The 27,377-nt window shown below is 43.5% G+C and overlaps 1 protein-coding gene across 4 annotated transcripts; it reads right to left on the bottom strand.

Moving 5' to 3' along the window:
* Positions 1-6,942: 6,942 nt before the first annotated feature.
* kiaa0753 (KIAA0753 ortholog) lies at positions 6,943-27,373 on the bottom strand. 4 transcript variants are annotated; one of them, XM_017435264.3, is made up of 18 exons: positions 26,958-27,373; positions 26,331-26,624; positions 26,002-26,257; positions 25,700-25,809; positions 25,546-25,608; positions 25,115-25,336; positions 24,773-24,963; positions 23,686-23,872; positions 23,404-23,519; positions 22,331-22,486; positions 21,630-21,722; positions 19,218-19,305; positions 18,977-19,048; positions 18,738-18,890; positions 17,813-17,894; positions 17,483-17,603; positions 10,210-10,443; positions 6,943-7,719 (listed from the first exon to the last, which is right to left on the bottom strand). In XM_017435264.3, the coding sequence occupies exons 1-18, from the start codon at positions 27,060-27,062 to the stop codon at positions 7,566-7,568; spliced, it is 2,697 nt and encodes an 898-aa protein (XP_017290753.1). In that variant the 5' UTR covers positions 27,063-27,373; the 3' UTR covers positions 6,943-7,565. The 4 variants fall into 4 exon arrangements, with proteins under 4 accessions (XP_017290753.1, XP_017290754.1, XP_017290755.1 ...); XM_017435265.3 differs by having other exon boundaries at positions 18,977-19,045; XM_017435266.3 differs by lacking the exon at positions 21,630-21,722.
* Between the last annotated feature and the right edge of the window lie 4 nt (positions 27,374-27,377).

Genomic DNA, 27,377 nt, shown 5'->3' with positions numbered 1-27,377 from the left:
CTCGGGGCGCCCCCAACCGTCTCGTGTCTCCGCCTCGCCTGCGCCCAGCGGTGCGCGCGGGTCCGCGGCTGCAGCTGCCGGTGGGCGGCCGTCCTCCTCTGCCGAGCACCCGGGAAGCCGCCGGCATGGAGAGGGCAAAATGGAGCGACTGCTGAAGGAGCCCGAACTGACTCGTTAAAGCTGAAAGAAGCCAAACAGTAGCTAAAAGCTAATAAAAAATAAATAACTACAAAGAAATAAAAAAGTAGAACGCTAGCCCAAAGCTAAAATGAGCAAAAGCTCGAGCTAAAAGAAGCCGAACACTAACTAAAAGCTAAAATAAATAAATATAAATAAAAAAGCAGAATGCTAGCTCAAAGCTAAAAAAGCAGAGAACTAGCTGAAAGCTAAAATCAGCTAAAGCTCTAGCTACAAGAAGCCAAACATTAAAATCTAAACAAGTTGAACACTGGCTAAATGCTACAATGAGAATGCTAACTAAAAGCTAAAAAAAAAAAAATAGAATGCTAGCTGAAAGCTAAAATCTACAAAAGCTCTAGCTAAAAGAGGCCGAATACTAACTAAAAGCTACAAAAGTAGAACGCTAGCTCAAAGCTAAAAAAGCATAACATTAGCTGAAAGCAAAAATGAGCTAAAGAACTAGCTAAAAGAAGCTAACTAACTAAAAGCTAAAAAATAGAACACTAGCTTAGAGCTAAATAAAAAACATCAAATGGTTAAAACCTAAACAAGTATAACACTAACTAACATTAGCAAAACACTAGCTAAAAGCTAAAAAAGCTGAACGCTAGCTCAAAGCTAAAATTAGCAAAACGCACACCAATAGTTTAAAAGCAGAAACACTACGTAAAAGCTAAAAGAAGCAAAACACTAAGAGCTAAAAAAAAAAAGTTTAACGCTAGCTTATAGCTAAAAAAGCAGAACACTAGCTAAATGCTACAGTGAGCAAAAAACTAGCTAAAAGTTAAAACACTAGGTAAAAACCAAAAGTACCAAAAGGTTAGCAAAAAGCTAAAAGTAACCAAAGATTACCTCAAAGAAGCTATATGGTTGCTATAAACAGCAACAGGTTAACTAAAACTAAAAGCTACAAAAGTAGGCATTAGCTAAAAGCTAACCTGAGCAAAACATGAGCCAATACCTAAAACGCAGAGCACTACATAAAAGCTAAAAGAAGCAAAACACTAGCCAAAAAGTACAAAAAAAGAACACTAGCTACAATCTAAGAAAAGTAGAACAGTAGCCAAAAGTAGCAAAAGGTTAGCTAAATGCTAAAAATATATAAAAGACAGCAAAATGCTAGTTAACAGCTAGAAGTAACAAAAAGCTAACTAAAATGTAAGAGTACCAAAATGCTAGTTAAAGTTCCTAAAAGAAGCAAAGGGTTAACTTAAAGGTAAAACTTGCAAAAAGCTAACAGTACCAAAAAAGAGATAGTGTTTTTTCATAATTCAAATACATCTCACTGTATTTCTATGGGGAAAATCTTTGTAAATAAGGACAAATATTTTGAAAAGTTTGAAACAGTTTTTGTTGTTGTTTTGCTACGACGTTTGTTGTGTTTACACTACACTGGTTCTTTTGGGTTTTAGAAGCATCAAGAGTTACGTGACTTCATTGAACAGAAAGAGAGTAAAAAAGCAGCTAAAGTCCAAAGATAAATGTAGAAAACCTTCAGAAAGCCTTAAAATAAAAACTGTATTCAAACCATATAAAGGTTACAAGAAAGTCTGGCTCCTTGGTATAAAGAAACGGGTGTTAAATCAAGATTCTTGCACATTTGTCTCAATGTTTCCTTGACATTTTCTGCCCTTATAATAAAAGATATTGATAGTTAGATGTATTTATAGAAATAAGTGCATCGGGATGAAGGTGTTTGAGCCGTCACTTCTGTCAGCTATCCATCAGTCGAGCAGCGGGAGCCGCCCTGGTCGCACAGGGGCAGTCACGCAAGAACAGAAACGAAAATGGATTTTTGAAAAGAAGTGGCTCAAAAATAGAAGCAAATCCCATCAAAGTGCAGTCGCTGCTTTCTGGGGAGACAATGGAGCCTATAAATCACATTCCCTCAACTTCGAAGCCTTCCTGTCCACACGTGAGACGCGCACTCTGACAAGTTCGTTCTTAAGCTCGTTTTAAAGAGACACTACGGCGACACTTGACCTGGAAATGTGTAAAATAGCTTTTCTCACACATTTACACCGGTGTGTGCGTGTGTGTGTGTGGACTTGTATTTGATACATTGTGGGGACAATTTTCCTAACATATACTACCTTGTGAGGACCAACTGCTCCTTGTGGGGACCAAAGCCTGGTCCCCACGAGGAGAAATGATGTTTTTGGGTTAGGGGTTAGGTTTAGGACTAAGGTGTGAATTGAGTTTAGGGTTAGGTATGTACTGGTAATGGTTAGGGTTAGGGTAAGGGTCAGGGTTAGGCTGTAGGGTGTAGAAATGAATGGAAGTCAATGGATAGTCCCTGAAAAGATAGAGAGACATAACGTGTGTGTGTGTGTGGGGTGTGTGTGTGTGTGTGTGTGTGTGTGGAGTGGTCATGGTAACAACCGGCTGCTTTTATCCCTCGCTTCCCCTCACATGTGGTCCCTGGAAGAGCACTCGTCCACACAAAGAAGAACCGATAAGAGAAGACAGCTGCATTCGAATCATCGTGGAGAAATTTCTAGAGCCAAGACAAGCTAGGTTACCAAACACACACACACACACACGGACAGTTTGTGTTTCTCGTAGAAGGCGACAACATTCGTCTTGTGCAGAACAATGAGCTGAGATCCCACTGAGGAGAAAAAAAACTAATTGAAAAAGCCTCGAGGCCAGGAAGTCAGAGAGACAGATAGCACCGATTACGGCACACAGGGTCCAAGCGAGGAGGGGGCGAAAACTAATCAAATTAGGTGATTTTCTTTTATAAACTTCTCTTCCTGCCCGTCAAATTAAAAAAACTACAGCGCCCTAATTCTCAACAGAGGAAACTGCGAGCTGCACAGCATCCCGTATTCAGCTGGAACTTTAAGATGTTTGAAGAAGTGTCAAATTCTCGCTCGTAAACTCCTCCGCAAACACGACATAATGTCGATTTAAAGTGCAGCACAGGCGCGCAGGAACTCCATCAGGTGAAGCTGTTTATAACCACTGCAGGGCTTTTTGGGAAAATGGGGCCAGGATCTGCTTCAGCAGCACAAAGCATCGTAGGAGCTATTAAAGAGTCTCCGAATGCACAAGTCGGCCCGTCAGCAGGATGAAATAACAGCCGAAGGTGCAGATTTCTGGTTGCTGAGGAACTCTGGGATGAAAAATATGGTTCTACTAAACAAAATAAGACCAAGAAAAGTCATTTATACACAGATATGTGCCTGTTTAGAGTGCAGCTAGAAGGTCTTTGGCCACTTCTTTTCAGACCATCAAACAAATGTTAATATCAGACAAAGATAACAAAATAAGTCGTTTTTTTTTTTTTTGCTTTGTGGAAAAGTAAACCTGATAACTTTGGCGTTTGAGATAACTGGAGACGAGTCGCTCACGTCTCTGTGGAGAAACGTTGGCGCTTTGGATCGTCGTCCTGCCGCAGAACCCGAGTGAGCTTGAGCTGAAAGGAGGCCCCAGCCCCAGACCGCCACACTGCCGCCATGACGTTCGACTGTCTGTATGATGTCGTATTTCTGACATGCGGCGTTAGTTTTATGAGACGCACACCTTCCGAAATGTTCCACTTTTGTCTCATCAGACATTTTCCCCAAAGGCCTTGGGGCTCGTTGAGATGTATTTTGGCAGATGTGAGGCTGTTTTTTGCCCTTTGTCTGTCATAAGTTTAAGTTATGTTGTGTTTTGGTCCTGGTGTCGTTTTCTGGGGTTGTTTTTGATTCTTGTTTTTAGTTTTGGTTATGGTTTTATTTTTTTTTGTCGTTTTTTTGGTCTAGGTTTTGTTCCGTCATTGTTTTGTTTACGTCATCATGCACTTATCCTCAGTCTGACCTTGTTTACCTGTCACGCCCATCTCCATCTGCTTTCTCTCACCTGTGCCCACTTCCTCTAATTGCCTTCTTCTGTTTAAAACCCGGTCATTTCTTCCACTCAGTCGCTGCTTTTTGTCGCCTAACATTATCTTGCCTTGCCATTCGGTTGCCATGTTCCGTGTTTTGCTACCACGTCACCTTATTGTTTTCTAGTTTTGTTAGTTCTAAATAAATTTTTGTTTTTTCATTTATGAGTCTGCGCTCGGGGTTCTTCTCGCTCTCCCCCGTTTCTGACATTGTCTCTTTCTTACGGTTGAACCGTGAACTCTGATCTTAACTGAGGCGAGTCGGGCCTGCGGGGCTTTGGATGTTGTTCTGGGTTTTTTTGGGACCTCCTGGATGAGTCAACGATGCGCTTTTGGAGCCATTTTGGTCCAAACTGAACTGGCTTTCCAAAAAAACAGTTAATTCATGATTGAACAGGAGATGCTATTAGCTTTTCACACAGGGCCAGGTTGGTCCAGATCGCTCCCCCCCCCCTTTAACAAATGAAATCATCATTTGAAAACTGCATTTTGGATTTCATCAGGTTATCTCTGTCTGATGTTAACATTTCATTGCTGGCTTGAAACGTTTCAGTGTGACAAACAAGCAAAAAAAACAGAAGAAATCTCTTTTTCCCCCCAGCTCCGTACATATCTGTTCCAAAGTCAGAGCTGCGTTTTGTTGTTTTTTAATTCGCTGCGTGGCTTTTTATCTCTGCACAGTATGTCATACAGCCAAGCTAATCTGCACCTGAAGTGCCCACTTACTTCTAAGTGCTTTAATAGAAGGCAAACGAACTTCCTTCACTCTCGAAGATATTTCACCGCTCGAGCAGAAAGCGTCTTCATTTCCAACTAATTGAGGCTTGAAGTTGCAGAAATCCCGCATTCACCCGTGAGTTGTTTACCAACCCTGACCCACATGTGGAATGTTGTTGTCGGGATTTAAATGCTTTTTGAAAATACCTGAGGGAAATATTCATCTCCTCAAAGCTTGACCTTCTGTACTTTTGTTGAGCAGTCAAATATATTTTTCTGCAAAAAAAGCAGCTCCTTACTACCATTTAAATCTGGAGGCTCCAAACGTTTTAGCTTCAAAATGACAACTTTAGAAAGAAAGATCCACTGATTGTCACACACCTGAGTGTGCAAAATTTGTTCTCCGCATTTGACCCATCCCCTGAGGGAGCGGTGAGCGCTCAGGAATCATTTGGTGATCTAACCCCACAAATCCAACCCTTAATGCTGAGTGTCAAGCAGGGTGGCAATGGGTCCCATTTTTACAGTCTTTGGTATGACCCAGCCAGGGATTGAACCCACAACCTCCCAGTTTCAGGGCAGACACTCTACCACTAGGCCACTGAGCTGGTGAGATGGTTGAACTACATAAAAATTGCCCCAAAAAGCAAACAAATAAGGGGATAATGACAACACAATGAATTAAGCTCTTTTTGTACTCCTCATTCATGACAATTGTTATCTTTTGTTGCAATTATAGTGAAATTATTCTAGTAGGAATCAATTTTTAAATTTCATCTTATTTATTGTTTCTTTGGGAAGTAGCATGTTGTGTTATTTATGCAGTGTTGAAATCCGTATTGAAAAGGGCAAAGGAGTGGGAAAAAGTCCTAACTTCATCTTACATAACGAAGCACAGCGACAGTCTCCTGTGTGGCGATAAAACCGACACATTTTGGTTTTGATTGTGCGCCCACCGAGAGAGCCTGGTTCAAGTTTGACATAAGATTTCTCAATGTTAATGAAAGCTTAACTGGAATAATAAACTCAGCAGAAGTCACTCTTTTAATAATCTTCCAGAATAAAAACCTGGAATCAGATAAATGTGTAATAAAAGCGGTTTAAAGCTGCCCTTCATTCAGGCACGAGAGGACGCCTCTGACAGCGAACGATCTGAGAAACTACGCACTTGCAGTGAAACATATTAGAATGCGAGCTGCGGCACTATTCCAAGACAGACTGTTCAACAATGAGCAGATGCTCAGCGAGAATGACTAATAAGGACTTCACATCCATCTGGTGTGAATACTGAGCTTGAGCTGGAAAAAAGAAGGAGGAGGAGGAAAACAACCTGAATGTCAAAAACCCCCGCCTGTCATTGACGCCTGCACAGGACTCAGTCAGTTCAATGCTGACCATTTTGGAAATTAGCTCTGATAATGAGTCAACGCTAGCCCGAGGCGAGGTCTAACCTCTCGTATCGTTCTAAATTATAGCAATGTGTCATAAAAACAGCGTGTTGATTTGGCCGTTTTCGCTGCGGCGTCTGCTTTCAGGTTCACCGCAGGTCGGTTTGACGTCACAACCAATGATCCGGGAGGAAAGAGACGCTGGGAACGAGTTTTACTGCTTCACGGCTAAAGACGGCGCAGTCTTCTAACGAAACTAGAGCAACCGCCTGCTAAATGTACCCGAAGCTCTCTCTTTTAACGGCTTCAGGAGGGTTAAGGTATTGATTAGTCTCGATTTTGCCACCAAAACAGCTTTGAAATGTCAAGACAAGAGCTCAACTCTCCTGGTAGCAAACCACCAGGAGACGTCTCCCTGGATGGGTCTTGTTTATCACGTTGGATCTGGTAGGATATGAAACCAAGAAGCATGCCATTTGTGGAGACCCAGGTGTCTGCCTTCTGCGTCCTGCTCATCAGCTTTAAAGACGGCGTTTATTGCCCGCCTGATGAATTAAAGCTCACCGCTGGATACCTTCACAATGAGATGTTTGATGTCAGCTGTCAGCGGGGCTAATGCTGTGTGTAAATTCTGATTTGTTCTTTCATTTTCTCACCCATAACAGAAAAAAAAGCTAATCAGAAATCAACTCGAGTGAGGATCATCCGTGGCAGGGATGTCCAACCCTGCGTGTTTTAGGTGTTCCTCTGCTTTGGCACACCTGATTTGAACGATGATCGCAATTTCGCTGTCCTCAGAAATTCTGGAACAATCCTTTATTCAGAAAAAACAAAACAAAAGAGGAATTCAAGTTACAGCAGACATGACTTCTAAACATTTCATGATAGAAACCATATGCAATCATTTATTTCCGTGTTCCAACTTGAAAACAGAAAGTGTGAGTAATCCTCCAGGAGAGTTGGACCGAGTGCAAAGGGAGGCCAGTAATCTTATAATCCTCCGTAATGTCGTAATGGTCTCTCCAAGCTTATCTACCTTTAAACTAACGTTCCCGGAGGAATTCAAGCTCAGATCAAATGGGCCATAAAGAGTGATGAGACTAATGCTCCCTGAGCGATGCGACAGTATCATCTGCTGCAGCTACTTTAAAAAAATATCTCAAATCTTTGAAACAAGTCTCAGCAAAATCATTGGATTAAATTATACTGTTTGATAAAAATAAATAAATGAAAACACGCAAAATCTTTAGTCCAGAATAAAAACAAAAAACTGTTATGAAATGTACAAAATAATACACAGTAAAAAAAATAATAAATAAACATTTAGTCTTAAAAAATAATTCTGGTCTAAAAATTCCTATTTCGTTCGAGATAAACACACGTTTATCGCAGAGCGCCGTGGCGTCCTACTGGCCGACCAAAGCTGCGGCGGAAGCAGGAGGAGATCGGATCGGCCGGAGGAACTCCGAGGTGAAGACGGCCTCGGCGTACTCCTCCACGACGTCCTGGAACTCTCTCGCCACGTCGGCCAGCGCCTCCGACAGCAACTCGTCTGCTAGGCTGGAGGGGGGAAGGGAGCGGGAGGGGGTTAGAAAAGCGATGGCTCCTAAACCGCCGTTTGACAAAAGGTGGAACGCGAATCAAGAAATGCATCTCGAAGCATCGATCATGTGCGGCTGATGGCCACCACAGCTAATCAACACAAAAAGAGTTCCAACTCAGTCAAAAGTTGGGGAACTTGAACGCATCGTTACATAAAAGCTCCTTCAAATATCTTCTTCGTGCTTCGATAAAAGCATCTATCAGGCCAAACGCTCTCAGCTCGCCAGGGCAGAAGGTTTACCGAGGGCAACAAATAAGCTCACTGACTTTTAGACGCGAAAAAAAAGGAAATTCTGCGAAACCTCTGCCTTGCCCGAGACGTCATGAAAAGAAAAAATAAAGTCTGTAAGAACGGGCGAGCTCTGGGCTGCATCTCCGTGTTGGAACGTTATCTGGGTCAACATTAAAGCAGGAGACGGTGGGAGCTCTCCGAGGAAGGCCCCCAAAACATCAAATCTTTAAACTGCCTGGTTGGTGAGCCACAACTACCAGAGAGGTCGTGTTGTTGTTGCACCGTTAAAGTATAAAAATGAAACTTCTCGACAGTGAATGGAGAGAAAAGGGGGGCGGAGAATCGACCGGTCTGCCGTTATGAGACGTCACAGCTAATTCTCCACGCGCCGCTAATTGTGCAGCACAAGATTAGTGTTGTTTAAGTCCCAAAATGAGGAAGTTCATCCAAACACAGAGTTATTATTTATCCCACTCAGTGTTAGAGTCGCAGCTTCGAATAGTTTCAAGGTTTTTTTGTTTTTGGCGGTGCTCAAGACTCCACGTTGCAATCAGTCTGTTAGCAGACAGATTAAATGAGCTCCTCCAGGTGGTGTGGCTCCACACCAGCGCTCAGCTGCTCATTACCGTCTCATCACGCAGGAAGAACTCTGCACTCTGTCACAGTCGCAAGCCAACATGTGTCCGCTATCTGCCTCCGGAACGGCTGAAGTAATTGGACGGCTTCGTATTTTATTCTGGCTTTCTCACCAAAATCGTGTATAGATCCATCGAGAAAACCTGAATCCGCTGTCGTGTGACTGATAATGAGCAAGTTAAGGGTCTGAATCGCAATCACGAGCTCTGCGTTTCACAGACGCAAATTCTTTAAGCTCAAAAAAGGTTCAAAAGCAAAAACAACTGGACTTCTATTCTGTGGTTGAAGACGTTTCGCTTCTCATCCGACGAGCTTTCTCAGTTCAGAAATAGAGAGTGAGGAGTTGAGCTTTTAAAGCTGAGATGTGATGTAAACTGGATTACATGCAGATTGTTCTCGCTCTCCTAACAATAGAGGCTCGTTAGGGTCCTTGTTTGTCTGACACACTGATGGGCCCCTCTGGTCACATGAGCAGGTCCGTGGGTTTTGAATGATCTCTGAAAGGTGAGAGTCTGCGCGGCACAAACGGCTGAGCACTAAAGCCCGCAACGCGCCGACGATGAACCCTGCACAGCCCTTCAGAGCAATGACTTCCTGCAGGGTGCGACGTTCCCAAACACCTCAGGGGGATGCAGCGCTCAAATACGTCTCTGCGATGTCTGGTTACTGGCAATAAAACATGGAAAAGCTGCTCTGAAACGTTTTCAGTGACAAAAATGAACTCTGTGAGAGACTCCGACATGAAAAATTAGACCTTTTCTAGTGAGTGGATAAACGGGGAGTTCTGACAGAAAAGGGTTTGAATAAACTCAAGGGTTCATCGGAGGAAAAGACACCTCCTCTAAACTTACAGCACTTTAAAAAAAAAAAGTCTTTATTTAGAGTTTGCTTCCAAGAACTCAGATGTGGTCAGGATCAGGAGTTTTCCAGACTTTCTAGGCCAGTGTTGGACCATTTTAAGAGGAATGTTTTTTTTTTCTTTGTTTGCTTGATTGTTAAGCCACTGACCTATGAATCATTCAGACAATAAAAGCCTCCTAAATGCAAGGGTTAGTGCAAACAAATAACAGACAACTTTGAAAAAAAAAGCATATTTTACATTGGATCTTTAGGGATTTTACTACCTGCAGGCTGTTACTAACTCTTCCCATTTGGGTTTTTTTCTGTCTATTTTTTCTTTTTTCTTAGAAATGTGACTTTCAGATATTGTCTGTGTGCTGTAAGAGGTTTTATGTAAAATGAGACCGTCATCGTCGGGCACAAAGACTGAACTCAGTGAAAAACAATCCAAAGAACAATTTTTAAAGACCTTCAGAAAGCCTGCAGAACGACTGATCAAGCCCTCTTTCAAACGTTAAAGGAAAGTCTGACTCTTAAAGGTGGTTGAAAACATACCTACGGTCATGAATATGAGTTAAACACAACAAAAGGCAGAGGTTTAAGATGTAATCACTGCTCTGGCATGAGTCAGCTGAAAAAAACAGCAAGTGCTCGACTCATCAGCCGTCACCACCTTCCTCTGCCTGAACGAATGATCTGTTTGACTACTACCCCGTTCCTAACCCTCGTTTTTCTTTCACCTGTCTGCGACGGCCCAGGGGTTGAAGCTGCCGACGGCCTCGTGAGCCACGGCTCGCAGGTAGGTATCGTAGTTGCCTTGGTAACGGCGGACGCTCCTCAGCGTGCTGCCTGGCACAGAGATGGCGGTCCCGCTCCTCTCCGCCGCGCCCGAGGACGCGGTTCTGCCCGCTGTCGGCGGCGGCTCGGCCCGGGATGCCTCCTCTGCGGGGCCGCTCTCAAACAGGAAACTGTGACTGTGGAAAGATGAGAGGATCCCCGACGGGTGAGGCAAAAAAAAAAAAAAAACCAACAACAAAACATTTTCATCTCTCAGTGCTGGGTGAACTGTCTCTGAGGGTTGCTTTTGAAGATGCAAACTCATTTACTGACACTGCAGTGATGTGATAAAGCTGAAATGCTTGCTGCCCCCCCCCACATGAGGCTGAAGGTGAGAACTTAAGCAACGGTATCGACTCTCCTTGTTTGTTGCGAGCTGGGGGGGCTCAGCTGGGCATCGCCAAGGCCTGCCTTTATAATCCTCTCCGTTCAGACAAATCAGGCCGGCTCCTGCGGCAGCACTCGCTGCGCTATATTTAGTGTCGCGGCGGCTCACAAGCAAAGAGCCTCTCTCTGTTGTGCTCCCGGGGGCTTCAGCTGAACTTGTTTCGGTTCTGACCGGTGAGGCCAGCCATAAATATGAGTGCCGGCACAGACAGACGGGCAATCGGAGGAGCAATGTGGCAAAAGCAACAGCGTGGGATCTAACCGGCCCCGCCGCCGATGCCCTTTCACGACATAATCGACCGTAAACAGAGGCGGCCACGATCTAGACATCCTGCTCCAAAAACAACTTTTACACTGGAAGGTGAAAGAACGGCGTGCATCGGTAACAACGTGATGAAAAAAGTGATAAAGCCGCCTTGGCGCCGTGTTCCCCTTCGTCGTTCATTTAAACAGCAGCCAGTTTCGGAGCTCTCAAAGCCGCACGACTGAGTCACAATTCAGGATGCCAGATCTGGAAGAAAACGGGAGAAATGGGCACAAACATCCAGTAAATTCATCACTGAACAAGTTCTATGCGCCGGCACGCAGCCCGGCTGTGCTGGAGGTTGAACAACTTTTTCGCAGGTTCTGTGAGGACTGAATGCTGCGCGAATGAAGCCCGCTGGAAACGTTCGGCCTCGCGATCTGCCCTCTTCGACCCCCGGAACACACGACCGCTGTCACACGGGCGGATTTGGTTCGTCTAAGTGGCTTATTTTATAACCATCGGAGAAATGGTTGTAATATATTTTGACCACCAGTGGCTTTATTATTCCCTGTGAATTAATCAACGTGAGCCGAGTGGATGATTGCTAGAAAATCCTTCAATTATTACTAAATGATTATCATGCTGATTAAATGCCAAGACCTAATGTTGCAGCAAAAAATGCTAATTTCAGCCTCCATCGCTATAGAATTGAAGAGGAATGATGAAAATGTCCCACACTGCATGGAAACCAAGGTTTGAACACAACAGGACATGAAATATTTCAGTAAATCTCTGTGTTTAGATGTCTGTATGCTTTTGTGTGTGTGCAGTAATGAATAAAAACACAAATGACATAACTGGACTATCAAAAAACATCCTTCTGCTTTTTTTTTTAGAGCCATTCAAACGCCAGCTGTCCTGCAGAGAACATGATAAAATGAAAGAATATGCCATTAAACAACAATGAAATCACCTCGGCGCTTCGTAGCTGTAGCTCTTGTCGAGAAACGAGAGGACGAAGGACCTGACAAATAAGCTGCCGTGTGTGATGTATCGAACGGAGCACAAGCTGGGCTGGGATGGAAAAAAAATAAATGATCTTGAAGATAGAGAGGGATGATTCAAGTCAGATTCAGGTGAACCTTGGTGACAACAGGCAGGACGGTTTTTGGAAAGAAACAGATATCGTAACCCATCTTGACGGGAAGCTCTAAAACGTCTTTTATCTTGTTGCTCCGGTTTTATTATCCGTCGGGGCGAAGATGACTGACGCTGTCGCAGCTGCAAATCTGCCGTTTACTAAGTAATGAAACAGGCGGCCTGAGAGGAAAGACTGATGAGAGGTTTACGGTGTCGCTGAGCGAGGCTTTCGTCTTCCTCGCTGATTTGTTTGACCAGCTGACGGAGCTGCGGCGGGTCCGTCCGAGCCGTCCGGGTCTAAATCTCTAGGAAATCTTATCTTCTGCTCGGATCGTGAGGTTAAAACCCCACACTCCGTCGTGTCGCTCAAAAGCACTCACACGGGCGCAACGACAGCGAGAAAAGTATAGGTTGTTTTGGAAATGGTAGCCAGGAAGGACAAAGACGGCGTTCGCTCCGTTGACGGCCGACGGAAGTGAAAATCTGTGGCAGAACGCAAACCAAATGGCGGCTCTCTGTCGGGGTCGGCCTTGCTGTCGCTTACAGCGGCTAAAATAACACATACAACAAAAAAAATACCAGGAAAGTTCAACTGAATACCACCCTGTCCGTGTCAAACAGTTTCAAACATCTCCACGCTAACAAAAATCTGTGTTCCATTACTTTTTCCAACATTGTGTTTAACTCTGGTTTTCCTGCCGATGACAAAGCTGGATGAGTCTCTCGGGGCTAAAAGTGTGAGTTCTAAACAACAAATGTGATGAGCTCGGCGCCCGTTTTGCTGCAGCAGATCCCTGAAAATGAAACCTTCCCGTTCTGCGACACGACACTCTAAAAGAGTCAATGACAGAGGATTAACACGATCCAACGTCGATACGAAAATAAAGGGTTTTTTGTTTTTTCCCCACACAAGGAAATGGGGCGAGAGATCTTCTAATCAGCCGCTGTGTGAGGAGCAGAGAAGGAGAATATTATCGAAGTCATCTAAATTTACTATTCTGTCTTATCTGGGTTTTTCCTGCAACTCAACTTGTTCAGGCACAAAATTATTAATCATCTTGGCTGCAGGCAGATATTTCAACTGGCTGCACTAGTGAATACCTGTGAATATCTCAGTGTTTATAACGCTCTCAGATCACAAGAAAAAAAAAAAAAAGAGAGAGAGAAATACCAACTAGCTGGAATCGAACAGAAGCCGTTTTTACACTTGGAACAGATTCTTGCAAAAAGACAGAAAATATATTTGCTTCAAAATAGCTGCAACAAAACTCAAATTGTTTTTGTTCTCTATGAAAACAAATGCATTTTAACATACCTAAAGGTTAATGGAAGTGGATACATGTAAGGACCAGAAGTTACAAAGAGCTCAATCATTTATAATTACTTGAAATGGACGTGCACTTAAAGCAAAAGTTGTTGTTTTTTTTTTATTCTGGGGGAAGATTATAAAGACTTAATATGTGCCCTGTTGTAGAAAGCTCTTTGGATGACCTCGGTTTGAAGAAACGGAATTTAATTCTGACTGGACTGATAAGCTAACAGCTAACAGAAGCTCAAAGTGGACTGCTGCCATCGTAAAACAACTCCAGCTTCGGGGCGGTTCACGTCAACGCCGTTTTATAATAAACCTTTGCGCCACAGTCGAGCTTGCATAACGAGGTTATTTACACACAAATCTAGGGCCATTCAGGAGCACAAACACTGTAGCAGCAGCAGCTAGCTGTAACTTCCAGCAGGAGCGTCCTAATGTTTCTGACAGGGTTTATAAAAGAGCGTTTGCAGGAACCACTGTAATGTGTACCTTAAAAGCCTTCCGTTTTCTCAACAAACGACAGTGCGCCTTATAATCCGGTGGAAGAAGTTATAATGTTTTTTGTAAACTACAAAGCCGCACCGCTCGCAGCATTCAGGCTCAGTTATAGTCTCACAGGACTCCGCCCACGGCGAGCAGACCTGAGCGAGCGGTGGAGGCGTTTCTACTTGACGCTTACGTCGGTGCGGTATCCCTCCGTGAGTTTTGAACCGTTTGATTATCTTTGTGATCTCTCACAGAGGAATCATATAGATGCTGATGCAGGCGAACCAGCTCCGCTAGAGCAGCGAAATCCTCCATTTTGAACGGAGCGCAACACGCGGTCCGCGCGAAGTTACAAGAATTGGGAGGTGCACAACGGTGCGCTTTATATATGACGAAAGTTTGAAAATGGACCATTCGTTGACAGTGCGCCCTATAGTGCGGAAAACGCGGTATATCGTCGTTGGTTTTGGCCACACCCAGCCTCGCGGTTGGCTCATCAATCTGATCAGAAATAAACCGTTTTCCCAAACTGAACCGTTAACAAACACGACACAAAACCCCATCTTCAAACAGATGTGAACTTTTCCTCTAACGTTATTAGAGCCTGTGTGATAACAACTCTTTTTAATTTATCTCTGAAGTTGCACATCATCATCTCACGAGACAACATCCCGTCCCCAAAGGACAGCTCTGTAAACAAAATGACTCTGCCGCTCATCTCGGGTTTAATGACGCTCTACGTCCAACTCCGTCACTTCTTAGGGAAACAGGAAGAGCTGGGCATGATTCACATCCACTTTCTCCTTCTACTTATCTGAAATAAAAACTCCAGGATCTGTCAAACTGCAATTTAAACTGTCTGGACAGACTCATAATGACTTTATAAGAAAGAACTTCCTTTTCCTAATTTACTATGTTGGGAAAAAAAAAAGGATAAAAACACAAACAAAATATGGTCACAATCTCGCCCTCTGTTTCTAATTTATGACACTGAATAAATTGTTTTGCTGAAGAGTATTATGTTGTCACGGTGGAGCTGACCTTTTGGATGTAAAATGTCACCGCTGCATCATTTTATCCATTTAGACGTTTATGTTTATTTCCTCAGCAGATGAATTATTCATTTACGGCCCAAACTGAGTTTTAAGAGGTGTCAGTAATCATGACCTTTGACAATTAGGGTTATTTCAAATAAATAAAAATTGAATCATTTCCAGTCGAGACAAACCCCGCCGTTTTTTTTCCCAGATACATCGCTCAGAGCAGCTGGGAGGTGAGCGCAGAACGGGCCAAGTCCTCAACCAGAGCGAGGCAGAGGTGACTGACGTGTGTGATGGCGGCTCATTTTCATTTGATAACGAGGACCACCGCTGGATGAAAACCGGGTTTGGAGCCGCGACACGTCACGCAGCCGGGTTTCAGATGCAAAGTTGCACTGATGTCGTTCAGTTTGCTGAGAAAAATGGAGAAGACGTTCTGCTGTGGGACGCGTGTAAAGGGTAATAATGTTATGGTGATAAAACACAGACTGAACACAGTTTTCTTTCTTCTCAGAATGACAAAGAGAATCTAAAGATGAGAAAATGTTTGACCCTCGTGTGCTGCCTTACAGAACCCCGGCTGGTTCTGGACCGGGGAGAAAGACGAGATAAACTCACTTGTTCTGTGTTGATTTTTTAAGCTGCTGTGGATGGATGGACTTTTAGTTTGATTATCATCATTTCAGAATAAAAAAAAACAAGAAAAAAACCACAACGAGTCACGTTATGGGCCTCTGTCTCGTTCAGTGGTTCGTTTAGATTCGCTGTGAAAAAAAGTACGACTTCTCCAGCTTCTCAGAGTTCCTCATTTTTATCTCCTCTCAACTTTAGCTTCAAAGTTTAATGTCCAAACTCCTTTAGCTGCTGCTTTATGCTTTGAACAGCAACAGAAAGCTTAATAAGTCAACGTTACCTCAGAAAGACGTGAGCTAATGATGCTCTGTTAGGAATTTGTTTAGTGTTTCCTGCTCTAACTAGAAGTTTTACTTTACTTTTAGCTGGAAGATACAAGAAACAGTAAATAGTACATCTCAGACATTTCATTAAGACTTTATAAAACTGTGTTAATACATGAAAGATAAAAAACATCATATTGATCCATGATTGCTGACCGCCATTAAAAGGTACTTACCGCAAACCATTAAATCAAATTTTAAAAAAAGTTACCCTCAACTATCAAGTTTGGTCATTTGAAAGTTCATTCCAGTAGTTTTCCACATATATTGATATGCGAATTTGAAATGCAGGTACGCAATCAATGTAAACAAAGCACTTTTATCTGCTCTGTAAGTCTGAGTAGAAATACACACCAGTCACCGACCCTGTCAGACTTCTCCATCCCAAACGGATGTCGCCATTTTTGACCTATTTTTCGTAAGTAAACAGGCACAAACTTTGCTTTCGATTTTTTGATTTAGGGACAAATTAATCATCAACATGAGAAAAGTGTTAATTTTTGTTTTAGGACTGGTCTTTACAGCGTTGCAACGCGTACCTTTAAGTTTCTTGACAAAATTGTTGCAGCGCAGTGGGATGGTGGTGCTTTTGAAACGCATCTTAATTTGTTCTGAGGAAACAGGCGGGCTTTTCTTGAACGCTACAGAGAATCTGCTGGGATAAACAAGCTGGCAGTTCTGCCTGTGCCCTTGTGAAGTGGCTTCAAACCAACAGACATCTGAAAATAAATCCATATACACTAAATACTTGACTTCCAAATGGCTGGGTTACGTTCGCCAAAAGCCAGAGCTATTACTTTAATAATCCATTAAGAAGAGTCAAAGATGAGTCACGGTGAGCGTAGTGGATCTCGAAATAAGGTTTCTATTGAGAGATCTGAACTTGAAGCACTCCGGCACCGACGGGATTTAATTTGCTAATGCTCACGACTCAAACTTGTCAGAATTAGCCTTTCCTGCAGGTCTGTCTGTGTCAACAGCTTCTAGCCCTTCCATTCTCTCCTCCCTTCCCTCCAAGGTCTTTATTAATTCAAGCAGCCGAGTGGCTGAAGCCCTGGGCGGCAGATGGTTTCTGTCTGCCAAGAATAGTTTCTGCCCCGGGTACGGTACCCACCAAGCGAGTTTCGTGGAACGACTAAGGCCTCCCAGCGGAGCGGTGATTGCGGAGCGCTGGCACACGGTGTGGAAAAAACACGCTCGCTGTGCATCACTGGAGGAACATTAACCACTTCCTTTTTATTGCATTTAGAGGTCCAATTATACCAGCAGTAAATGAGTTTCTGTGGGGGAGGCTGTTGCTGTTACGCAGCATGCTGGAACACCATAAGATCTCCTTAACTACAAAAGAAATGCATTGAAAGAGACCTCAAGCGTTCCAAGATATCAAATTCCTGCATATATTTGGGATTGTCAAAAGGGTATAATATAATTTGATGCAATCAGCTAAATTGCGCTCGAGCCTCAGTGACTGATAATGAGAACTAAGAACTATAATTTCAGCTCCATAAAGACCAACTCTCAGTATTGTTTTTAAAATCCCACCAGTACAAGATGAGACCAAAGAAGAATGTGGGGTAAAAAAAAAAAAAAAGAGGAAGGACAACCCACCCAGTGTCTACGGGTTTCTTCAGGACGATATCCACGGTGGAAGTTTGTTTCAGCGCCGGCTTTGTGAGTCGAATTGGCTGAGGGGAGGCCGACCTGGAGCCTGGGGCGCGGCTCTGGGATCCTGAGGAGAACAGAAGGAAACGAGACGATCGCGTGAGTCACGAGGGAAGGAGTGGAGACAGAGAGAAGAGAGACGAACATTCAGGCTGGATGAGAAATCTCCCTCTTCTCTTCTCCGGCCTCCATCTGCAGAAGGCATCAGGGTGATGCTTTCCTCACCCGTGCAGTCAGAATTAATGACACGTGCGTCGAAGTGAAATCTGGTTTTACCTGCAGCTGCGGGCCGGTCCCAGTAAAGAGGGTCCGAATAAGTGATGGAGGCAAACCGTCTCCTCACTGCTTCCTCATCCCTCTGCCCAAAAAGACACACAGAGAAACGATAAACGATAAGCCTAGCTGCCGTTTAAATAATATATATATATATATATATAATGTTTATAATACATACAGCTCCTCTCTCGATCTATAGTAAATCAAACGCCCAGCATTTGTTGAAAAAATGCATATCGCTCGCTGCCTTTCACGCCACCTTCAGACAGAAATCGTCTGATTTTTAAGTGTTTTGGTCAAACTTTGAAAATAACATCATGAGCTCAGAGCACGTGATGTGAATGGCTGTCAGCTGCGGCGGCCATCTTGAATCGGGTTGGATGTAGATGCACATCCAAATATTATTTCCTGCCAGCTTCATTGAGATCCATCCACTGGGTCATGAGATATTTTGCTAACAGACAGAGCCGACTCCAAATAGTTAATGGAAAATTTTAAACCAACATCTTGTGCGATCTGTTAATACTCAGTCTCAGCTACTACCACACCAAAGTTAAGCTCAATATCTGGAAATTGAATGAGCTTCTTAAGGTTAATTAGCTGCGGCAGCCATCTTTAACAGGGTTGACTCCAAAGGTTTATCAGTTATAGACATACATCCACTTTACTTTGAGAGTTTCATTCAAATCCAACCAGTGTTGAGATATTTCGCTAACAGACACGGACAAAAACCTTGCCAGCCTTTTGCCTTTCAGGGGGCAGGCGATAAGAAACACGTTTATCTTCTTTAATTACATCATTAATATGAATTGTTTTCGTTACATTAACTGCAGCGAAAGCCCCGTTTTACGACAGAAAGGGGGAAACGGCAGCGGAGCGGAGCTGTCACAACGGATCGCCGATCGCAGGTGACCTTTTCCCTCACCTGCATCTCCTCCATGCGAAGCAGCATGCTCTCCAGGGTGGGGGCTCGCAGCACACCCCGGGCCGTGCCCTCAGCCGCCCACGCAGCCCGAGCAGCATCTTCCAGCAGGTGGTCCAGCAGCGCCTCGCTCAGCCTCTCGGCAGCGTCCGCCGCCTGCACGGGACGAGACGTTTTAATGTCCGAACGACAGCTTTAAGAGGGAGCGAGCTCAGATCTCCCCCCCCCGCAGGGCGGCTCACCTCGTCTGCGGGCTGCTCGGAAAACGGACTCGTCGGCGACGCGTCGACCCCAATCCCGCCCCCGCCGTTCTGCTGGAATACAACTAAACGACCTCACCGAGTGTTCTGGCTTTACACAAACGGAGCACAGAAACCACTTCGAATGTGGTACTTTTTAACAAATTTAATGATTTAAACAAATAAAAGGCAGAAAGGTAAGCGAGCTCTGGCATCGCTCAGGCAACAGAAAAAGTCTTCCCACCTGTTTTTCACGAGAAAGTGGTCGATTTATCTCTCCGGCCTTCTGCTCGGCTCCATCAGCCCACTGATTCTGCGAGACAACTTCAGACCTGTGAACCAAAACACACCCACGCCGCCAGCTGTCACCGCAAAAACTTCTGAGAAGGCACCGCTTTGACGCCATGGACTGAGATGAAATATGGTAACAATTTCATCCTTTAGTTCACTTTGACTTTTTGGAGCCAAATAAGTCCTTTATGTCCTCATTTAATAAAGAAACATTTCTCAAAAACACAAAGATGAGAAATAACACAACTATTCTAGTCTAAAGAAGTACATTTAAAAAGTGCGACACTCATTTACTACCACAACAAATTCACTTAGAGCCATTTCTGCGTTGGCTTATTTCAGGGTGGCTGTGGGTCAGTGGTTAGAGTAGTCGTCCTCTGAGTTGGAGGTTCGATTCCTGGCAGGAGACACATGTTGACGTGTCCCTGGGCAGGACGCTGGACCCCTCACTGCCTCCGATGTGCTCCGTCGGTGTATGAATGGAGTTTAAAGCCCTGATTATGTGTGTGTTTGGGTAAATGAGCGCACCGATTGGGTTTTGAAGAGCTTCGAGTGGCCTGGTTGGTTAAAAAAAAAAGGTGCTATAAGTACAGTCCATTTACCATTTATCTCAATTAGGTGTGGGGGCCATCTTGAATTGGACTGACACCACCACAGGCAAAAACATTGTAACTAACCTTTCGGCGGCGGCGATAAGGACGTCGTGTTTTCCTAAAAATGTACATTAATTTAAATCAAATACCACTAAAAGGCTCCAAACCACCATCACCAATAAGACTGGCTTTATTTGGAGTGTGGTATATTACAGCAAGTTATAAATAAATAAGATTTATACTCAATATTTTGGCTGGCATTTATTTTAACAGTTTAGAACTTCTGTTTTTATTTTAACAGTCTCATGTGCTGAACAAGAACAAATATTTAAACAAATTAAATGTATTCAGTCTTTGTAAGGGGAAACAAAAATATCTAATCGTGAGTGCAGACTTTATCTGTGAAGTTCGTTTCTGCTGCCTGCACCCCCGGCGCCGCTCACTCCGTGTTTTCTGGCTTTTCTTTTATAGTTCAACTCTCCGGTGACTCATTAGGAAAGCTTAATTAGTCAATGGGACTAAATAAGTGGTCAATAGGAAAATGTGCTCTCTCCGGTTAGTTGCCACATCCACGGCTTGTATTGTTTTCCGTTGTTTTGTTTGTAGAGACCCGTGTCGGCGCTGTGATTCCCAGTGTTGATGCCCGTGTGGCTGAGCTGATTGATGCTTTATTCCGTGTTACTGCGAGGAAGGCGGCCGCGGGTTGGAACTGGCAGCAATACTTAGAAGCAAAGTTGTTCCAGATGATTAGAACTGATTTTTCCTCTTGTATTAGCAAGTCCACCTGTCTAATCACAACCCGTTCATCCTCTACATGTTCTTAATCTGTTAATTAAACGACGCACGGCAGCGCTGTAGCTAACTGGGTCAGGCAGTGATCGAGCTAATTCATTCATTCATTTCTCAACTCAGATGACATCAAACATTTTATAACCTACATTAAAAAAAAAAAATCTGCGTTAAATAAGCTCCAGTGTTGTTATCCATGTGTAAAAATCAAGAACGAATACAATCTTTTGACAGATGCCGGCGTTGCGAGGATTTCCAGCCGACTCTGCGGATGATCGACGCCGGCGAAGAGCCGAGCGGCAGCTGGCGCTTTCGACCGCTTTGCTCATGTGTTGTCCGCGAAGGAACAGTCTGAAAATTTACAGCCAATCGGAGCAATTCCTCGGCTTCAGCCCGGCGCGCGAACGCAAGTTCCGGGAAGTTAAACACGGGACTTCCTGTTGCTGCCTGTTTAAGAACTGGATTAATTCAGACCGATTCTGATGATCGATTTCTGATAATAAATTGGTAACCAGGAGACGGATTTCAAGAATTCAAACTTTGTTGGATTGGCCTTTAAAGGATCTGTCTAATGGCATCAAAATATGCTGTGTTTGATGAGGTTATAAAAATCAGATGGCCTTGCTACTTGTATATCGTATATAATAAAAGTTCAAACTGGATAACGACGTTTATTAAAGGCGAAGCCCGCGTGTGTTTGTGTGTCTGTAGCCTTAGCAACAGGTCGGATTTAAATGAAACTCTACAGCTGATTAACATTTGGTGTCCACCCCTATTCAAGATGGCCAAGTAAACACCAAAATGTGTAGAGCTTGTTTTTTTTCAGATACTGAGCTGCAAATTTGTCTGAGAGGAACTCTCGACACACTTCACAGCATCGAATGAGATCCTGCATGAAGTCATATTTACAGTTTAAACCTCTGGTGTGAAAGGCGGCGGGTGACGTGCATCCCTTCAGGCCTCTAATTACCGCAGCAGCGTACCTTAATCTTCGAACGCGTTCAGCCTCTTCTCCGGCGAGACGGCTGAGCCCCTCCCGCCGCTGCAGAGTCATCGTCGCGTCTCGGCAAACGTTCCTGCACCGAACCGGCAATTTTTACGTTTAGCAGAACACAACCTCGATTAAGCCTTTCGCGTGAATAACGTATAATCCTGGTCCCTGAAACCAGGCTGCTAGCTGCTGATTAATAGGAAAGCACAACGGCAGTAATTAAGATTTGATTAAACAGGGGCACACGTGCGACACTCAATCAATGAGGTTTTAGAGGTAGCGAAAGCAGGCCAGCTATTACTCGCGCAAAAAGAGAAACGGCCTCAATCTAGTAAGCATCCAGATTAATTTATTGGAAGAAATTAACTTTGAATCATAATCAGAGTGGTGCCTGTGGCTTTTAGCAAATGGGGTCTGACACGAAGGTTAGAAATGACTCAGTGAATACAGAGTAAGGACTCATTAAAATTCATTTTTCCTCGATTTCACCCGCTTGGCGCTTTTCTTTTTTTTTTTTTTTTTTTTTTTTTTTTTTTTTTTTTTACAAGGTCAGATTGTTTTATGAATGAAGTCGAAATAGCTAAAACCACAAAGCGACTAATCTGAGAAATTGTGATATTTGGCTCTGAAACATGGGATAAGCGGAAGAGATTAAGATAAACGTGAAGGGAGATTACAGAGAGTGGCTCTCACCTTAATTCTTTATTCTGAGCGTCCGTCTTTGATGAGCTCAGCATAAACTCTGCCTCTAATCCAACTCCTGCCTGCTTCTCTAGTGGCGGACTGGATGAGGCTTTCACTGGAGAGAAGAGACAGCGGGGCTCTGGTCTCGCCCTCTGAATAGATTTACTGAAAAAAAAAAACAATAAAAAAACAGTAAAAATGTTGACTTTAACGAAATTTACAAACATTTTCCACAAGAAAATACATTAAAAATCGCTCCAGTTTCTTCAAAAGCATTGTTCTTTTTAAAATCTGCTTCAGCATACATGTTCTATTTATATCTTCTTGTGCTACTATTAGCTTTTAGCTAGCCTTTTGCTACTTTTAGCTTTAATAACCCAGTTTCAGGTTCTTAGAAAATGTCAGAAAAGTCCTCCAGTGCCCAGATATTGTTATTTATTCTAGTTATTTCTTTTTCTTTTAACATGATAGTTACTAAGAGTGTAAAAAAGACAATGTGGTTTATAAAAGAAAAACAAATAAATCATCGTCAGTTGTTTCCTTTCTGTGTAACTTGTTTGACTGAACGGATAATCAGACTGATCTCTCTCGCTGACAAACCCGACGCAGACCGCGTGAGAGCAGACGGTCCATCAGCTGCATGGGGGAAAAACACAGGAAGAGCACAAACAATTTGACAGAAGGAGACCGTCCACAACCCTGTGAGAAAGTGCCATCTTCTCAGATTGTGTGTGAAGAAAAGGTTTGCTCTCCTTCCTTCAACACATCACAAACAACAAGACAGAACAGAAACTGCACGCCTTTAATACATGATCACACGCTGACTTGTTTCACAAGACAAATCCTAATTTCAGACAGCGAAGAGAAAGAAAAGAAGGCAAATTCCCACGTACTCAGGGTGGACTCAAACAGACGTAACAGCTAATCAGCCTTGGCAAACACAAAGATGCTATGACTCAGCAGATCTGCTGTTATCCTGAGATCACAATTCAAAGAATTACAAACATTAATCATCCATTTAGCGTGAAGTTAGGAAAAATCAGACTGACTCATTTTGGTGGAGAGAACACTAATAGGCTCACCGTTGTTGAGGAGGGGAGTGAGGGGACGTCGGTATCCAGGGCACAGACTGCTCTCTTTGAGGGAGCTGGTTCACTCGGAGCCGGGAAGAAACGGTTGGCTGCTGGAAACGTGCGTCCTGCATCCGAGCACGCCGAAAAATGATTTATTTAGATTTGTTTACGGGAACAAACAAACCGACCTTCTGCACAGGTGACTCCGCAGAGGTCACAACGCTTTGAACTGAACGTGAGACTTTTCTTGTGTGCGAATTAATCACAATCAGCTTCGTGTGAACCCAGCACCTTAACTGTGTCAGCTTTTCTGCTCTCGGCATGTCGATCTTTCCTGCGGGTGGCGCTTGTCTGGGATGTTTCCAGCTGCTCCCTCAGCTCCCTCTGCTGGGCGATGCTCTGCAGGCCGACCCGCAGAACCTCTCTCCTGTCCAAGGCCTGCCGAGGCGCCGTTTTGGGCCTTCGTAGCGTATGTCTCCTTCCTGTCTTACAGAAACAGAACATTAAAAACTTATAGTTAAAGTTTGAAATTAAAATGATTGGCTTGGGATTTTAAGTAGACAAATCTTATGCTTAAACAGAATTTTCTTGAAACCAGGTGAACAGAAAATGTCGGATTTAAGGTATGGAGACAGTTTCCAGGGCGATCTAGATGCAGATGAAGCTCACTGGAGGCGTTTATATCACATCTTGCGGGAGAGGACTCTCAGTTCAATAGAAGCCAGCAGGAGATAACTGCTCATAAAACTGAGCAGCAGGAGGGAGGCTGAAGGCCAGAGTCCTGCACTTTGGTTCCCGTTTTCCTGTCATGTATTCATGCCTCATTATCAATTCTCAATCTAGGTGAGACCATTTAGGCACAGCAGGAGGCCAAACAATATCACACAAAAGGTCTTAGGTGAATTCCAAACACACATGAGGCTACACAGACCAAATTTATTTCTCCAGAGCACCTGGCAGCATCTTAGCCGTTACCTTGAGCGGGAAATTTCGAAGGAACACGCTCCTGTTACATCAGATTCTTACTAAGGCATAAAAAATATTGTTAAAAGATGTGGAAAATTAGATTTGTTTTATTACACAGCAACAAGTCCTACAGATTAAAGGCCTTGCATTCCTTCAAAGAATGCCTGTCACCCGCTGCCTTCCATGCCAGTGTTTTAAACTAACATCATTTTCTGTAGAGAAATGAGAAAGTTGTAGCTGTTTTGGTCAAGCCTTGAAAATAACGGCAATATCACGAGATGTCATGCTCAGAGTATGTGCTGTGAATGACTCCCAGCTACTACCACATCAAATTTTAGCTCAATATCTGTTAGATTGGCTAAGTTAGTTTGAGTTGTAGCCTTTCAGCAGCTGGCAATAACAACAACAAAGCTTTCCTTGGTTACCACGAACACCTCTCCTGGGATTTACGGGTCTGCGAGGCTCTCCCGCAGTTAACACGGTGAGACTCTTGGGCACACTCGTGGGAGACACGCTGCGATGAGGAGACTTCCTGTGTGGAGGACACGCCTGGGCCTGCATCTTTTCAAGCATCTCTTGTTTACCGAGAGCAGAATCCAAAATCTACAAAGAGCAGAGAGACATTTAACAACAGAGTAAAAGACTTCCTTAAAGCAGTTGATATCTACACAAGTCAACGACTTTTGAAAAGATTTTAAACAACGAAATAAACACACATTAGAAAAATACTTTTGTTTTACTTTATGCTCCTCACCTCCAGTTTCTGCAGAATATCGAGCGCCGTCTCGGGCACGGCTGAACCCCGGTCCACTTCAGCTTTAGCTGAGCACAGACAGAGCTGACGAATCAGCTGGCCCAGTTCTTTATACTGAGGGGGCACCTTGTTGTAAGATAGATCTGAAAGCTGGTGGATGATCACTTGTAAAGCTCTGAACACTCCACGGTGAGCAGCTGCAAGTCTGTTTATTGCAACGGACTGAAAGGGAAAAACAGAAACAGATGAGTGTTTTGTCAAAACTGATAATTCAGTGGGCTTGTTCATCAGTAAAGATGAACAAATCTTAGCTGAATCAATTAAACAGATAAACTAACAACTAAACAACTATGTTTTCAGTCATTCAGTTTGCATACAAAATTGATAGTTTATTTTATGTTTTTTATAATCAGAAGATATCGAAGACATACCTTTTTGGTGTCCCACATTTTCTCTTTTTGTAACTTTTCAATATCTTCTTGTATCTCTTTTACCTAAAATAAGTTTGATGCAAGTGTATTTATAAATCTAAAGCAAATTTAAATGTCAACAACAGTCAGGTACATGCTGTAGGAGTTTTAATACCTGTTGTTGAAGAACATAAATGACCCGTGCTGAGCGAGCTGCCTGTTTCTGCCTGCGTATCTCCAGTTTGCTTTGCTCTTCAGGTTCCAGAGGCTCCTCCGTTTTCTCTCCTATTGGTTGAGAAGCATTGCTCTTATCAACAAATTTGCAAATGTGGTGAAATAATTTATCAAATTCAGCAGTTCAGTTCAAAACAAAACAAATCTCAGGGCACATTACTGAGAAATGCCTAAGAAAAAAAATTAGCAACTGTGCTTTAAGCTACATAAGTCAAAACAAAGAAGTTAATTTTCAAGAGTTACCTCTGTTAGCTAGCTCTTCCACTTTCCTGATATATCTTTCCAGCTCACATTGCAGTTTGCGGATCTCGTTGCTTAAAGGTGATTGTTTGCCTCCTTCCACCTGCTTTAGGCCAGGGTCTCTGGTTGGAGGAGACTGACCAACACGAGGCATTAAAGAAGTGACACTTTTCTTGGAAGTGTGCTGTTTGGTACCAGAGGGAGCCATTTTCTCCTTTGGACTAGGGCCCTTTGCCTTGTTTGGCATGGCTGTGAGCTCCTGTGAAGAAAACAAAATGCTCCATTTAGTCGCTGCACAAACAGAGGAGAAAAATCCCCAACACTCATAGTACCTGAAGCAAATCCACATCACTTGTTTCGAAGAGGGAGGACTCTTGCAATGGTTTAGCAGAGAATTTCCTCAGTGACTCGAAGCGCCTTCGTCTCAGATCCCGCTTGGCCAACTTTACCGCAGCCTGGATCCTTTCCTCAGAGAGAGACGCAAAGCTGACAGAGCCTCTGATGCTGTCCACGCTCTCGTGCATCTCCGACCGTGGAAGCAGCCTCTCTATCACGATGGGGGCTGGAGGGCCAACGCGGGTGGCACGGTTGATGGCACTCGCAGGAATGGCTTCATTGAACAATAGCTGTGGTGTGAAATAAATGCAAAATTCTCAAAAACAACTCTGTCATCCTGTTAGTTTGACCTCAATAATAACCTTGTCACAATACCTTACATCCATTGCAATAAAATGATACAACGCAACAATGAATCTTAGGTAACCAGCGTCTGCTCAAACTTTAGAGGATGTAATAATTGGTTTAAGTAACAAACACGCCAATTCCCACCAATCCATGCTATATATTTACAAATTAAACACCACTATAAAAACATCCTGAAGGTTAAAGTTTTATACTTAACCGGACATAAAAAGCTCAGTTCACTAACCTAGCAAAATCAGCCAAAAGAAGTTGTTTACCTTCGTTTGGGACGTCCTCGTCAAATTTACATTTCGGGTTGAGTCTACAGCAACCCAGTCTCTGTCTTGAGTTTGTTGTCCCAATGAAATAAAACGATCATTCATTGCAGCGAAAACGTCCACGACTTGTGCTAAAATCGTAAACAACTGCGAGCGTTAGCATTAGCAAGCTAACGTCGCCTCTGAATTTTAACTCGCTCACATCAAGTTAATCCCAAAATCGGTCGTTCGACCATTTTGATTTCACTTATAACTACTTCTTCACGTCTGCGTAGAAACCATAATCCAACTCTAAGGACAGCGTGTGCTAATTAAAACGCACGCATCGTGCTTATCGTTTTAAACATCAGTAAAAGGTTTGACAACAGTTTGAAACGGCGCCATGACGACAACAAACGGAAGTCGTTTCTTCGTCGTTGT

Source organism: Kryptolebias marmoratus, linkage group LG2 (assembly GCF_001649575.2).
Source record: "Kryptolebias marmoratus isolate JLee-2015 linkage group LG2, ASM164957v2, whole genome shotgun sequence".
In the NCBI taxonomy this organism is placed as follows: Eukaryota; Metazoa; Chordata; class Actinopteri; order Cyprinodontiformes; family Rivulidae; genus Kryptolebias; species Kryptolebias marmoratus.
The sequence above is the reverse complement of the archived record's forward strand: the minus strand, read 5'-3'. Positions and strand labels throughout refer to the sequence as shown.

What these genes read in the sequence shown, in the direction of transcription:
- kiaa0753 (XM_017435264.3), bottom strand. Translation starts at nt 27,062, where the DNA reads ATGAATGATCGTTTTATTTCATTGGGACAACAAACTCAAGACAGAGAC. An exon ending in GTGATGTGGATTTGCTTCAG is followed by an intron (nt 26,258 to 26,330) that starts GTACTATGAGTG and finishes TTTTCTTCACAG; the next exon opens with GAGCTCACAGCCATGCCAAA. An exon ending in CACTTTCTCGTGAAAAACAG is followed by an intron (nt 19,049 to 19,217) that starts GTGGGAAGACTT and finishes GTTGTATTCCAG; the next exon opens with CAGAACGGCGGGGGCGGGAT.